Consider the following 17,297-nt stretch of genomic DNA (forward strand, 5'->3'; position numbering starts at 1 on the left):
CATAAAAAGCGGACCATTTGGCGCCCCTTTGTGAGTAGCGCCCGGGGCATGATGACCCCCATTGCCCACCCCTCACTACGCCACTGGTTTGAATTCATCCTTGAAAAGCTCAATCTTCTGAAAAAATGCCTTTTCATTAACCTTTTGCTTGCGGCTGGGACAACTGATGATTCAGAATAGCAGGTGCTTTCAGGAGCCATAAGCAAAAGGTTAAACTTCTGCTCTGTCAAAGCTAATTTGAATTCATCCTTGAAAAGCTCAATCTTCTGAAAAAATGCCTTTTCATTATCCTTTTGCTTATGGCTGGGACAACTGACGATTCAGAATAGCAGGTGCTTTCAGGAGCCGTAAGCAAAAGGTTAAACTTCTGCTTTGTCAAATCTAGTTTGAATTCATCCTTGAAAAGCTCAATCTTCTGAAAAAATGCCTTTTCATTAACCTTTTGCTTACGGCTGGTATAAATGATGATTCAGAATAGCAAGTGCTTTCAGGAGCCGTAAGAAAAAGATTAAATAAACTGCACTCTATTAAACCTTCAAACTTATGAGTTTTTAAATTAGTTGCCGTATATGGAGTTTTAAGCACACGATAAAAAGTTTTCAGCACGACACTATAGTGTGTAAAAAATAACACTTTTTTCGACAGCACTAAATCTATAGATATCATCCTGTTTTTGATGTAAGAGTCATTTAAATTTTTCGCTAAATTTGTGTAAATTTTTATTAATATTTCTGAGAATTTATGTATGTAATATTTTATTTTTAGATTTGATAACTCTTTATATAAAAGATCCAAATCGTAAAAAAAGTGAGGTGTCTTTCATGCCAAATGGAGATTGGACTGAGGCATCGTGTACTGTGGAATATTTGTTAGAAGACAACAACAGGCGCCTTATTTCAAACTCCCTTCTCAGGGGCGCCATTGATGGTAAGGCATAATACTATTTATATTAAGAATAAAATTGTTTATTAAAAATAAATTCGAATTATGACATCGATAAAGTGATGCCATAAAAAATAAATAAAATTGGATCATTTAGTCAACAGTGTATTTGACACATAGGTTTTGACTTAGTATCTAGCTTATCGTTTCTCAACCTTTTTAGCTCGAAAGTTTAAAAATTAAATTCGAATTATGACATCAATAAAGTGATGCCATAAAAAATAAATAAAATTGGTTCATTTAGTCAACAGTGTATTTGGCACGTAGGTTTTAACTTACTATCCAGCTTATCGTTTATCAACCTTTTTAGCTCGAAAGTTTAAAAATTAAATTCGAATTGTGACATCAATAAAGTGATGCCATAAAAAATAAATAAAATTAGTTCATTTAGTCAACAGTGTATTTGACACGTAGGTTTTAACTTAGTATCTAGCTTACGTTTCTCAAAATTTTTAGCTTACAGTCCACTCTGTAAGTCAAATATTTTTTTCCCTCCCAATATGAAAGTTCCTTAACAAAAGTTTATTAAAAAATAAATTCGAAATATGACATCAATAAAGTGACGCCATAAAAAATAAATAAAATTGGTTCACTTAGTCAGCAGTGTATTTGACACGTAGGTTTTAACTTAGTATCTAGTTTATAGATTCCCAACCTCTTTAGCTCATAGTGCACTCTGTAAGTAAAAAGTTTTTTGACGCCTTCTGTAAAGTTCTTTAACAACAGTATAAACAAATTAAAAAACTTTTTTTTAAAATTTTTCTCCCTTTTTGATATGATTCACATCTAATCAGATTGCTATTTTATTGAAAATTCTTACTGACCAATGAATTCATAATTTAACTTTTACTATACCAATTTTTTATTAAGTAGTTCTCATCTGAAAATTACAGATATTTGTATGGAAATAAGTTCTTTTTAGTTTAAGCTTAACCATCAACTTCGTATTATCAACTTTCATAGTAGGAAATTCGCAATTTATGGGGAAAAAAGAGTGCGAAGAAATTTTAAACAGCTTAAAATTTTTTGAAGAAAAAATATGTTTAATTTCAGGAATATGCATCATCAAGGAATATAGCAATTCAGAATTAAATCAAAAAATATAGTATCCGTTTATGTGAAATTTTACCCATGTTTATATGGAAGTCGAGTAGAAATAATTTTAATTCGATAATAATTTCACAGGATTCTTCAACAGAATACTGCAGAATTAAGTGAAAACTGTAAAACATTAAGATACGAATTTAAAATCTAATTGCATCTGCAATATTTTGATGAAACAATTTATGTTCAAGCAACACCTTAATTTAGTGCAAATTGAATCAGTGAGAGAGTTATATAGTAGTTATAAGATAAAAATAACGACTGACATGAAATTTTTAAATGTATCAAACTAATAATGAGTAACCACTGTCTAATTTATTGGACCATCCATTGAAATTACACAAATATGTATACGCTTATGAATATACAAAGAAAATTACTCAGCATATAATTATTCAATTGAATTATCAATTCAATTGTTGATATTTTTGCTTATTAATAAATTTGATCAGGATGACATATCTACAAGCTATGTTTTCTCTGAAATCTGACATCCACAAAACATGGAGATATAGGCAGTGGGCTTTGGTATTTAAATCTTTTTATCAGTCATAATTTCTTATACAGACAAATTAAAAAAACGTTATTATACATTACTCATCTTAAACGCTTTTTCTAATGATAGAGATAACTATGCAAGGATGAACAAGGCTCATCGTTTCATTAAAAATACGAAAGTATACTATATAAAGTGTACTATATATGTACTACAATATGTAAAGTGTACTATATATTTTTTATACAGTGCTTATCTCAAAAGCTCTTTCTAATGATATAGATAACGATGCAAAGATGAACAAGGCTCATCGTTACATTAAAAATAGAAAAGTGTACCATACAGTACAAAGACAGATACGTATTTGCTATGAACTTTTAAGTAGAGTGTTAAATAACTTTGAAACAGTTTATTTTAAAAATTCAAAATTATTGTAACATTATGACTGAAAAAATATGAAAATAATTTGAATTTTGTTATCGAACGTTGTAGTGTTTTGTGTGTAAAAGAGACCTATCCAGTGTAATTCACTCCTACTCTAATTGTGGCAGCAAAAACAGACTGAAAACACAAGCATTTTCAGTTCTTCTGCACATTGTATAGGACCGACAGATTACAGTCAAATATGACCAGTCCTGCTTCAATCTAATGGGAATTGTGTCTTAACGATCGATGAATCAGACGGTTATGCGAGAATTATTTGGTTAGATGCGTCAATCAGTATAGAAAAATGTGTTCTGTTATGGTAGGAAAGTTCCTTGTAGAGCTTCATATAGTTGCCACCATTTAGGAATTTAGATGAGACCATTGCAAGGATTGAATCAGGTTATTGCTAAGGTTTAACGTTCTTCAATTTTTTAAAATTTTTCTTTTAATGCATTAACACTATTATGCTTGCTTAACAGGTTTGATTATTGGTAAAAAGATAGAAGAAAATCAAAATTATTTTAGACAGATAAGATTAAGTGAAATTCTTCGAATGTATTATGGACCTACTGGACTTTTGGACGAAACAACATCATCAAAAGCTGATATGAAGACAGACGATCAATGGTGCAGGAGATCTGAAAGATTTCGTACTTTCACTACCTTAGGGGAAGAAACATTGAATTATTTGAAGTTTTATACGAATTTGCCGAAAAATTCACAAACTGATGATCTTGTGAGTGAAATTAATGAAATATTATCAAACATCCAGGGATCAACAGAAATATTCAATGAAAATGCTGGTACGTAAGCCTTTTAAATTATTTTGAAACAATTAATAATGATTCAAAACTAAAGTTTTGTTTTTTCTTCAGATGAACCAAACTTGTGCGGCAGAGTTGCTGGTAAGTATGCAAGAAGATTTATTATAACATTTTTAAATATTACAGTCCCTGGCCAAATTATTTGACGCACTTGATGTAAAATCTTAATTATCAGGTCATACTATACAGCTTTATTATCTTTACGCGAATGAAACCGGTTTATACTTTTTTTACGTTTGTGTATCAATTGGTTAATATTGCAATGCAATACGTTAAAAATAAATACGGATAGGAAGTTTATAAAAAAACTCCCGAATAAAAACCCATTACATGTTTGTTTAAATATAAAAGTACTGCGTATAAACTAGCGTAAAGCATGCAATTAATAAAACAAGACAGTGAGTATAATAATTCGGTCTAATTATTATAATATACTAATATAATACCTGATATAATATCTATTTTATATTTATGGAATATATAGTTTATTTTATTCAATCGTCGAATTTATATTATATATTGTCTAATTTTACCAATTGATACACGAAGGTAAACAATTGAAAACTGATTTCAGTCGCTTAAAAACAATAAAGCTGTATAGTATGACCTGATAATTAAGATTTTACATAGAATCTTATAGTGCGTCTAACAATTTGGCCAGGGAATGTAATTTTGTACAAATATGCACAATAAATTCGTTATGATGAAGGAGATAGAGCGCTCACCTTCCAATAAGGTGAACCTGAGGTAAAATATCCTCAGTGGTAGACGGATCATGGGTTAGAGTCCCCTTGCAGTCAGGCTACCCGTGGGAGGCTCTCGTGGTCTTCCCCTCCATATAACGCAAATGCGGGTTAGTTCCATCAAAAAGTCCTCCACAAATACAAAAATTTCTCCTAATACTTGATCCAGGAGTTTACTTGTCTTCTGGAGTAAGTTCAAAATCGCATGGCTACGGACTTGTGCATAAGTAGTCGTAAAACCAAAAAAATGGGTCAGCTGTTCGACGACGGTTATAAATATAAATAAATATTACTAGATTTTGAAACCAATAATTCAGAAACATTTCTTATTGATTATAATTAGACCAAAAATGATTCTAATGAAATTTTTGATGGGTTTGACAGCTGTCATGAAAATACCTTTCTTCTATTCTTTTTTCAAAAGGATATCTGAGAAAGAAGAGATTTCTTGTCTACGAGTTTCTTTGATCAGGAGTTGTCATCCAACGATACTATTTTTGGTAGAAGGATGTCCTAAATTCTCTCTTTCGAGTGCAGGGAAAATCTATTTAATTTGCTAGAGTAGTATAAAGTGTCGCATCTTTTCTTACTGAAATGAGTTGGAGGAGAGTGTCTTTGGAAATTCTACTGAAGCGATTAGACTTTGAGCAGATTTTGTTTGGGCATTTTATTAATTGTACACATGAGGTTTTGTACCTTTGAGTTTTAGAGGCTTAGAAGAACAAATTTAGAGCTCTGATAATATTAACAAGACTGAAGCTACAAAAAGCGTTTTCAATCACACAACAGTTGGCACAAGATATATAGATTGCCTACAAAAATACCTTTTGCTCTTAAAAACTGGAAAACGCTGGCAAGGAAGAGGTTAGTCTGGAAAAAACTTATTGAGAAGGCCAAGACCCATCCTGGGCTGTTAAGCCATTGATGATGATGATTGTTGTTAATGTTTCAAGTGTTAGTTTTGAAATGCGCTCGTCATAACAAAATTCCTTTTTAAATTATATATTCGTGTACTTAAATTATATTATATAATATATTATTAAATTATATTAAGAAATACTGCTTTAATTCATGTAAGAGAATTTTATTCCAGACTTTAAAGAAAAGCATAGTATAAAAAATTAAGTAAGCAAAATAAAAAATCAAATAAAAATTGAAATGTATGTGACATTTACTAAACTTGAATATTTTGTTAAATTCCTTGAAACAAAAAACTGGTTTAAAACTAATTTTATGTAGAAAAAAGGGAACTTTTTTTTCACAATACAATTGCTTAAATAGAGCTTTAATATTGTTTAATATATTGTGGAGTTAAAATGAAGTAAGACATGTACTGAATAAAATTTTCTTCTTTACTAATTTCCCCAACTTAAAGTAGGATTTCAAAGAATTTATCATTTTATTGTTGGCATTTTTGAAGATGGCAACAACTACATGATTTTGAGATTTTATGATACAGGTTAATGATTCGTAATCATATTCTTTTTTTATAGAAAAATGCGAGACACCAACTGATATTTTTGCTGTTCTGGATTGGCAACCTAACGAAGAACAAAAAAGGCTGCAAATTGAACTCTTAGGGTATGTTTCATCCTAAAAAATTGTATGCGATAAACTAAATTTAAATTACTCACCACCTGTCTTCTATATTATGAACATGCATGTTGTTACATTTTAAGTTCATTACAAATTAGCGTAGCATTAGAGAGTCATTATTATACAATTAAACACCGTTAATGCGTTTTTCAGGAAACTGACGTATAATTACATTAGATAACTTAATATAACTTAATATCAATATTACTTAATATCAATACTTAATGTCAGTACTTAACAACAATAATAATATTGTTTTTTGTATACGTGATATACCTGACCTATATATGTGATGTACACTGGTGTAACAAATGAAGAGATTTTGTAGACTTGGTCGATTATCTCTCGTTGGAGTCGGAAGGTATGAAATTGCAACAGAACAATTCAGGCCAATTGCCACAGGAAATGATACACTGCTTTATTTCAAGTATGAAATCACGCTGCAAGGCCTGTTTATCTGTAAGAGGGGACCCTATTAATCCATTTTTTATTTTTGGTTTATTCTGGAGCCGCAGCTTCATATCCAGTGTTACGCACGATCATACGTGTGTATTACAATTGTTGCATGGTTTTTTGTTATGTATTTTATCAATATTTTATCAATATAAAATCAGTTCAGTAGTTCTCAAGATAATCGACCGAGTCTGCAATTTCTCTTCATATCTTACACCAGTTTAGTTGTAACTGAAATGGTAAACAAAAAATATGTCACAAAAGTGAAGAAAAAAACTTTTATTTAAATTTTGAGTACATAGGGGAGAGCCGGGTAGCCCCGCCCACTTAAGGAGTATTGCTTATATTTCTGTATAATATTGAGTAATAATCAATATTTTTGCATGTTTCTATTGTTTTATCATCTAATTAAATAATGCAAAAAGAATAAACCAAAAAAAGAGTAGTTTAACTTAAAAAAATAGAAATTTAAAAAAACATGTTTTTCAGGTCTTTTCAAAATGTGTCGGGTAGCCCCGCCCAGTTACAAAAATTGTGTTTTTTTACTGTTTTTTCAGGTGTAAATGAAAATGACCAATTTATTGACAATAGATAAACCTCGTTTATCATTTTTATCACAAAATTATTTTATTTATTACATATTTATATACTTTTAGTGAATTCTATCATTTAATAACAATCATTTAATAGCAACAATATTTGTTGTTAAAAATGCATATAACATTCAAATTTGAAGCAATAAAATAATAATCTTTGCAACCGTACATTTATCGACGAAATAAAATTGGGCGGTGATACCCCACATTCATGTGAGCGGGGCTACCCGAAATCCAATTTTTTTGTAAATTTGTAATTACTCGAACAATTTTTCACATATAGACTTCTTTCCTTGTGCCAATTAAACTTAAGACTACATACTTTAATGCTGTATGTATAGAAAAAATTATTTCTTTAGTATTAAAATGAAGTTTAATCGAAACATTCAACCAATTTTTCTTAATTTCACGACTACTGTATTCAGCATATTTTCAAAACTATTGTTTACCATGTTAACAGCTGCATAAATACTTGAAATTTTGAAAATAATCTCGTTTTAATATAACAATTAATGTCCGATGGTCCATTGACTTGAAAAAATATTCTATACATATGAAATTGACAGTGGGCGGGGGTACCCGACTCTCCCCTAAATGTATTTAAATCTTTCTATATAGTTCGAAATTTAGGTGAGAAAATGTAGATTATAATTGGAAATTCAATTCAAGTTTCTTGAATCCAGGCTAAACATTTATGTGTTTATTTGTGATAAAAGACGGCAACGGTAAAAACCGACGTATAACCAAAGATTAATATTTTTTTTCGTCGCCGAAATGAATTATTTTAACATTGCATGGTTTAAGAATAAAATGGAAATGCAAAGAAAGGATGTGTATATGAAAAAGACGTATAAATGAGAGAGGGGGCTTTATTGTATTACTCTCATACTAAATCATAAAAAAGAAATATGAATCAAAGTTTTGTAATCCTGGCATTTATAAAAAAGTGTGCACACATAGTCTTGTTGATGCAGTTGTATAAGTTGTATAAGTATTTTACCATTTGAACCACTGTAAGTATCTTAAATTTCGCTCTACGTTTGCTTTTACGAAGTTCCCCATCATAGGTTTTTCTTTTGATTAAAATTGCTGCATTGTAATGATAAATAAATTACTAATATCACAAAAAATAATATACACGAGCTTTTTGAATGACTTTTTAAGCTAGTCTGAATTTGACAAAAATTGAAGTCCTTTAGAAGAATGATCAGTGTTTATACAAAGAAAAATCGCAATTTAGGACGGCAAACCACTCAAAATTCGTAAACCACGTTGCACCGAAAATTATTTGCTGGCTACATAAAATCGAGGTGAATTTTATCATATTTAGGTATTTTCACTAGCTCCAAATATCAGTTGAAGGTTGCACCTAAAGTAGGTGTTTTGAAGAACACCTATTTTCATACTTTTTTCTTGTTTCTTCTAAAAATCAAAGAAATGTTACACCATTATTAAGTATTTTTAAAGCATTCAAATGCAGGCTAAGGTAGCTATTTACTGTAACAAAGCTATTTACTGTAAATAGGTTATTTTATGACACATATCTAAACATTTTATACCGCTAGCAAAATTTGTAAAAGAAAGTTAAAAGAAATGAACTTTAATCAATGCAAATAAAACATTTACCTACCTAAATAAGTTGATAGTTGAAACAAATTGCATTAGTCGTCCCGATACACCGAGACCGAGTTGTAAATAGTAAAGTTATTTTATGACCTCTAACCATTTTATACAACCAACTAAATTTAATAAGGTAACATGAAAGAAATGAAAAATAGGCCATTTACCTATCTAAATAAGTATAAACTTGACACAAATACGTTAGTCGTCCCGATGCACCGAAAACATGTAGCCGTAAACAAATATCGTTCAGTCACTGTCAAAGTTTTGTGTCTTTAACCAAATTTTGGGGCAGTTAGTTGCACCATGGAAGTATTTCTCGATCATACTTCACATTTTATGGTATAGCTCAAATAAAATATTTTATTTAACTAAATTTTGGGATAATGAAAAACTTTGCACCAAATACTGGTTCTAGATTTCCCAATTTTTTTTCAGTGTAGTTGGGAATTAAAAAAAATATTATTATGTTTTCTTGAATTTTTAGTTGCATAATTGCTTATTAGTTGTGCTTCTTTTAATTTGTGAAAGGGGTTACTTTGAAAACTAGTGAATTTTTCTAATGAATAGTTATATTTGCTTTTGAGTGTGAGGAAAATTATTTGCAAGTACGAAACTTTAACTTAATTCGATTAATTGCGAAACATTCAAGTCTGGTAAATAAAGTGAATAAATTTGTGCTGGAAGAAAATCAGAAAATAGTTTTGAGTGCTTTTTGCTCTGTGGTGTGGAACAGAGTAATGTTGGAAGATCCACTTTTGGTTTCTGAAGAATTTTAGTGACTAAGGTATTCTGAAATAAGTATGTATAACACTTAAACTTAGTCCAAGTTACTTCGTGTTACCCTAATAAACAATACATATTAGAGGTCACACATTAATATCTGAAAAAAATTATTATTGAAGAATTATGTTTAAGAAAATGGCGCCTTATAAAATCAAAGGGTCGTGATGGCTCAGTGGTTAGAGCGTCGGTTCTGAGGGGTCGACCTTCAACAGCCGCTAAGACCTACCAAATACATACGATATACGTGCAAGTAAAATCTTTTGATTTGAAAGTTACATGGTCGGTTGCTGAGCAGTTCCAGACGGATCTAGAGAAAATTTCCTTCTCTTTCAGATCTAAGTTTAAATTGGAGATGCTGTCCCTCACTTTCACCTTAGTGGTGTCAAATGAAATTCATTTAATTCACAACGCCAATGGTTGATCCAAGTGTCAATAGAAATAGCAACTACAGAAAATCAACTGTCATTTTATTACTAATCACTGACTTCAATAATCACTTTTTTTATTACTCCTTTTTAAATATTAATTTATATTTCACTTAATTTTTTGGCAAAATATTAATTCAGAATAATGCTTTCAGAAACCCAGGCATAAAAATACATATAATTATTTTTTTCCTTTAGAATTTTATCAAATGATTTAGATATTCGACCAAAAGGAAGTTCAATAGATGCTTATTCAAATCTCAATCCTATGCAGAGTAGAGGATTGCACATTATATCAAATAACACAGGAATTGCAGGATGTGCTCCATGCTATGCCAGATATTTCAAAAAAAGTAAGAATTGAAACAGGGGAAGCTTTATTAATTAGATTAGATCAATTTACTATTTAACAATTTTCAAAGCACACATATTAGAGAATTAAGTCAAGTATGCATATTAGAGACCTCATATATATATATATATATAGTCCCTGGCCAAATTATTAGACGCACTATAAGATTTTATGTGACATCTTAATTATCAGGTGATACTATACAGCCTTATTGTTTTTATGCGGCTGAAACCGGTTAATACTTGCTAATGTTCGTGTATAAATTGGTTCACATTGTAATGCAATACGTTAAAAATAAATACGAATAGGAAGTATATGAAAAATCTCTTGAATTAAGACCCATTACATGTTTGTTTAAATATAAAAGTATTGCATATAAATTCGTGCAAAACATGCAATTAACACTACAGTGAATCTAATAATTTAGCGCCGGGGACAGTAAATAAATAAATAAATAAATAAATAAATAAATAAATATATATATATATATAGACAGGGATTGGACAAAATGGAAGCACCAATAAATTACNATTAATGAAAAAAAAAAAAAACAATCATCTTAAGAAAATAAATATTTAACAAGTAGTTACGATTGTTAAAAAATATTTCTTATTTATCGATTTTTAATTTTCGTCTGTCTGTTCACAAAAGATAAATACATAAATAGATAAATAACATGTTTTTTGTTATGACATAAAAAAAAATTCAACTTTGAATTTTACAATAAATCTGAGTTATGATAGTAGTGGCGGGCATAATGGCGGGGATCGTTTTTATTATAGTTCAAGTATCATCATTGACTTTTGGCCGTTACATATACATCTTATTTTGGATGCAACATAATGATAATTATCTCAGACAAAATGAATATAATCGTTTAAGAAAAATTGATTTAATGAGTATGAAAAATGGCCATAATTCAGAATATAAAAGGAAAGAAAAACCCTTAATAGGATCGAGAAAAATCCGTCTTCATATCGAGAGTTTCTGTTATAATTAATATTCAACGGCTGGGACTAGGAGGCCCAAAAGAGCATCCCCAGTCGCCAAAAATTATAAATTGAAAGCGAATGAATTGTTCCCTACGGACAGTTAGGAACATGGGAAGAGATCCGAGGTTGGTGAAAGTGATACTTCGCCAAAAATAAAGCCAACCCCCAATAATCAATATTAGATTTAAAAATATTTTGGTGATCGTCAACAAGACTGTGAGAATTAGTATAAACATATAACTGAAACATATTTGTGGCAAGAAGTAAAGAGTTATAAATAGATTTTTGTTTTCGATGAGTCATGACAGTGAATGAATGAGTCTTACATTACTATTGAAATAAAAAGTTAGCCGTTACATTGATCGATAAGAAAAGAATGAAAATATTTTATGTTTGCCTTTTATAAATATTAATAAAAATTAACTAATTGATTTAATTTAATTACAATTCGATCAAGAATTATTAAAAAAATAAGTAATAAAGCTTTGAAAAATGAAGAAATTTAAAAAAAGCTAAGAAATATGCTGTGGCATCACAGATAGCTGAAAAGAAATTCCATTAAAAATTTCTTTTGTTATTTTTGCGTTAGTGGGAGGATCGAGACAAGGAGAAGTTGAAGTTCTTAACTATCTTAACCAAACATTGAGCCTGAGAGAAATTGAACAAGATGAAAACCAAGATGGAATTAAAGTAGCAACTCCAGCAAAGGTACTCACCTAATTATACTCACTTAAAATGAACTAGTGAAAATAACTCAACTTGAGTGCTATTTAACTCTTTCATCTGGAAAAAAGCGGCCTTCTCTTCTTGAGTTAAAATCACTCAAGTGAAAGAGTTATATGGAAATAGCTCATGTTTGAATGAAAAAAATTTCACTCAAACTTGAGTGATTTTAACTCGTGTTTGAGCGATTTTCAGTATTACTTGAGTGGATCGTTTTCACTCAAACTTTAGGGATTTTCACTCGTGTTTGAGTGATTTTAAGTATTATTTGAATTGGGTCCTTTTAACTTGAATTTGTGTGAATTTCACTAATTTTTTATTCATAAATAGCATCACTTCAGTGAATATATTTTAATCATACAATCATTATTTATTCTTTTGACTTGAATGTCTTTTAAATCACATTTGAATTAAATTGATCATTTTCAGACTACTCACTGAATCTTTTAGTGCTTATCATAAATAAGATGAAAAGAAAAATATTTTTAGCATGCGTGATAGAAATAATTTATCAGCATTCATTTCTTTTAAATTTCATTCATGGTTTGCTCGGTAATTAATAAGTTTTTATTTTTTATTTTAAAACTAAACAGTGATAGTTGATAAAAAAAGTGAAAGCCTAGTAATCCATCTGTATTTAACAATATGCTGAATATAATTGCAAGATCTTTAGAGATCTCTTTAGAGATCGAAAGCATTGTGACAGACTTCAGTACAAAATTGTAAGGATTTTTTTAACTTTTTGTATTGAAACAAATTTGTTATTAACAGTTTACATAATTTTTCATTTTATTTAGGTATACAAATAGTAGTTAAAGTGACTTTATTAGTACGTTAAATCGTACTCAACCATTTCCATACTAGTTCTTGGAAATGTAACTTTGATAATTCTTCTACAAGTACACTTCATTTTATTTGGATGGGAATTCTTCTAGTTATTACTTTATTTATAAAAAAGTTTGCTAAAATATATTTAGAAAAATATTTTTACATATTGGCAAAAGCATAACGTCTTTTTAACAGGGTACCCACTCAATTTCAGAAAAAAATTCCCCAACTTTTCCAGGAAAATTACAACTAAAAGCAATACCATATTTTATCGATATTATTAAATTTTTCATCAGAAAAATTTGATTATTTTATTTGTAAAAGCAAATATTAGATTTTCTGTGTAAAAAAGTATATATATAATTAAATGAGGATGGGAACATTTCAGTTAAACTAAAATGTAAAATTTTTGCAAGAAATAGTTGTAATAGATTTAGAATTGTTTAACTCGATTCTCAATAACTAGCTACTGTTACCGACAATTTTAAGACTGGTTATTTTCCGTGTATAAAATAGGAAAAAATTGCAACTTGCCCTGACTATTTCCTAATTTTTGGAGCTAAAGTAAAACACCCTGAGAATGTCAGGTTCTCCCCGTTTTAATCGCTCATTTGATTAATTGTAATTTACAAATGAACTGAACGCAATTTAATTGTAAGAAAAAAAACATAATAGCATATTTGGTAATTTTTAACTTGATTTTATATAACGTTATATGCATGTGTAACACATTAATCACATTAAGTCATCAATGATAATTATTAAATATATGTAACATTCATGTCAGCAAAACTATGCAGGTCTTAGTTTTTAATTCTTTACCACTTTATAAAATGTCTTCTCGAAGTGGAATAGTCAGCATCCTTGAAAAAAGAATTGCTGCCTGAAAGCTATGATACAACTGCAAAGGGTTTAGACTTTTAATAAGAAATTTGAGAATGCATTAGTGGATAAAACAACTAAATTACAGAAAAAAAAGATATTTTATTGTATATGTTTTCTTATACATATATTCCTTATGTGTTCACTCTACAAAAAGGTGTTTTCAGAAGCACCTTTCTCAGCTCATAGAGCATAAACTGAAGAAACGAGAGGAGCATAGAGCTCGATTTACTGTACATTACATTGAAAACAAAGTCACTCTTAAACAAAAAGTCAATTGCTATAATGGAGTAAGTGACTACATCTACAATAATCTTATCTAACGTAAGAAAAACTTCAAATCCTCTGTTTTTTTTCCATCTCACAGATGAGCTGCGCAGTCAATTTTATTTAGCTCCTCATCAAAATTCACATTTTCCTGAAGAAAAAAAACATTTATACATTATGTAGACAATTTTCGACACATAAATATTAATTTTGGTANTCAAATCCTCTGTTTTTTTTCCATCTCACAGATGAGCTGCGCAGTCAATTTTATTTAGCTCCTCATCAAAATTCACATTTTCCTGAAGAAAAAAAACATTTATACATTATGTAGGCAATTTTCGAAACATAAATATTAATTTTGGTACATTATTTTTCTAATAAACTGACAAATTAATGTTTTTCCCCTTTTTCCACAGGTAAAATACAAACTATTTCAGTTACAAATTCGAAATACTTTAAAAATCTTAAACATTTTTGCAAACTTGAAAAAGACTTTTATAGCATATCTTTTACTCAAGAAATAAATTATAAAATAAATTTTGTATTATTATTAAAATTCAATTACCAAACAAGACAATGAGTCAGAAAGCTGCATTTTATATACATTACATTATTCATTCCTTACAGAAAAAAAGATGTATATCACTCTATATATATATCACTCTAGTATATAAAACACACTATTGTTTATTTAGTTATTTCTGTTTAACTCACTGAGATTCCCCCCCCCCCTCACTGAGAGGAGAAAAAAGATTAAAATTTACCATTGAAATACACACATTTCAAAAAGCTTGACTCAGTATAAAATATATATATATATATATATTACTTTTTTCAGCTATAACTTTCTAAATATTCAATAAAATTTTAAAAAAAAGATAGTTTTCAAACAAATTGTTTTAAAATTTGAAAAAGAAATTGTTTAAAACTGTGCAAAATATAAGTAATTAAAGTTGTTCTTTGATACAGGGCATGCGCGGAAAAAAATTGAAAAACAATTTTCTTAATTTTAGAGGGAATCGTCTAAATTTTAATTTATTTCCAATTTAATGAGAAAGAGAGTACTCTTTGATTTGACAAAATTTTTTTTATCATTCTGCAAATTTTAAAGTTAATTTCATCAACATTCAGGTTTTTTTTCTTGTTTCTCCTTGAATTTAAATCCTTTTTCAGTTATCGAAATAAATTTAGAAAAGGAAGTCTCTGTTGCCTCCATCATATGTATCATATGATTTAACCGTAGTGGTAATCCTTCGGTCACCAAATATTTCCTTTTTATGTATAGTCAAAATAACTATGCTATTAAAAACCTAGAGAAGTGGCACATTTACAGTTTTGCCCCTTCACATTTATATACTTTACAGAAAAATCTATTAAATATGCTTACACCAGGAAATCTTACTACACATTCCGAAGGAAACTTGTTTTGAATCTGAATACTATGTGAGAACTGGAATATAAGAACAAACTTATTTTTAATGAATGATATAAAATGCAGGGAATCTATAAATGGAGTTTAACGGCCAGGTGGCGTAGCGGTCAGCGTGCCTGACTGTGAAGCCATTGGCCGCGGGATCGAATCCCACTCAGGGGCATGGATGTTTCCCTCTCTGTAATTGTTGTCTGTTGTGTGCTGTATGAATGTGGCTCACCCTATGATCTGTGACAGTATGGCGTGGGTAATGTTAAATAGAGAAAAGAAAAAATGTTACAGAAGGTAAATTTCGGACATAAAAAAAAAGTTTTTGTGTGGATATTTTGATATTAAAGTGATAAATATGAAAGGTTCATAATAAATAAATTGAAATAAAGACAATACTGAAGTCTTGGTCTTCAGAAAAACAACCACTGTGTCATTTTGAATATTATGTTGTTTTCAAACAAGGTAAACAATACTCAAATCTAATTTCAGATTGAAATTTTTCCTGTAAAACTGATTTTTGTATTTTGTGTTTTACTTACAACATTTTTAAGAGATGTCAATAAATTTTTATCATATTGATTGAAGAGTTAACTTAAATTGTGTTATAATGAGGAATACTTCTTATAGTGAAAAAAAAAAAACTGTTGAAAATGGAAATCTTAAATTTGCTGATAATGCTACTACAGATTTTTGCTTGTTTTTACCATGAGTACATATGTAAATGTTTTATAATTCATATTACCTTTATATATTGTTAACATTACAAATTTGATTTTTTTTTCATTTCAATTGTACTTCTACCATAGGGAAGAGTTTGCAAATGGATAATTTCAAAATTTTTTGATTGTAATTAAACATTTTTGGCGAGGGGGGATGTAACATAAAAAGCTTCTATTAATCTTTTTATGTTATCCTAATTAATTATTCTAATCGAAATACTTTCTCAAACTTTTAAAAGCCACATCCTGTTCTTAAATCTATTTTTGGCTCAAGTATGCATTTAATTAAAAGCAGGACACTTTCCCCTTCGCTTTGTGTGGGAAATGCTCGATCTATTTCATAAACCAATAACAACTACTAAGATTTCCCTCTTTCCCTAAATTGAGACTTTTTACGGATTTTACTTTGCAAGATTTTCCCTAACATATAACCAAGGAGCGCAACTGTTCGTGTGCACTTTCACACACTCTCATGACTGCTCTTGTCTAATAAATAATAAATAAATTTTGTACCCTCTTTCCCGACCTAAGACCTGTTTTAATCCTTCCATTCGGCAATGACGTTATATATATATATGTGTGTGTATATATATATATACAGTAGAGTCCCGATAATCCGAGCCCCGGTTATCCGAGTTTCCGCTTTAACCGAGCTATCAAATATTTTAAGGATTTTTTCATACTAGTTTATTTTTAAAAATACCACCGAAAAATAAATCTGAATTTTATCTTCCAAACACTCGGGAAAACAAAATCTAACAACTTGATCCCATGAAATGATCGTTAATATCATCAATGATGAAAATGAACCTAGCGAGGACGATGAAGACAGTGACGATGAACTTAAAGCTGTCGAAAATGCTACTGAATACATAGAACAACAAAAAGAGGCGACACCAGCCTTCCTGTTATCCCTAAAAAATGGCGAAACATTGCTGCAGAAAAGCACCAAAGTTATGTAAAACAAAAAACGATTAAGGACTTTTTTTAAGTAAAAACTCTTTAATTCTCGCAAAGTATACTTTTTAAGTTTTTTCAAGTAAGCTTTTTAATAATAATAGGAATTATATGTGGTATACTCGTATAAATTTTATATTTCT

At 29.5% G+C, this 17,297-nt stretch overlaps 1 protein-coding gene across 1 annotated transcript in view; it reads left to right on the plus strand.

Moving 5' to 3' along the window:
- LOC107439885 (uncharacterized) overlaps positions 1-17,297 on the plus strand; it is a gene marked incomplete in the record, with an annotated part of 56,567 nt that overhangs the window by 18,447 nt on the left and 20,823 nt on the right. Inside the window, 6 exon segments of the mRNA XM_071187573.1 lie at positions 766-927; positions 3,448-3,771; positions 3,844-3,873; positions 6,029-6,116; positions 10,210-10,364; positions 11,945-12,063. Coding sequence (XP_071043674.1) covers positions 766-927; positions 3,448-3,771; positions 3,844-3,873; positions 6,029-6,116; positions 10,210-10,364; positions 11,945-12,063 — 878 coding nt within the window.

This window comes from Parasteatoda tepidariorum, chromosome X1, assembly GCF_043381705.1.
Source record: "Parasteatoda tepidariorum isolate YZ-2023 chromosome X1, CAS_Ptep_4.0, whole genome shotgun sequence".
Taxonomy (NCBI): domain Eukaryota; kingdom Metazoa; phylum Arthropoda; class Arachnida; order Araneae; family Theridiidae; genus Parasteatoda; species Parasteatoda tepidariorum.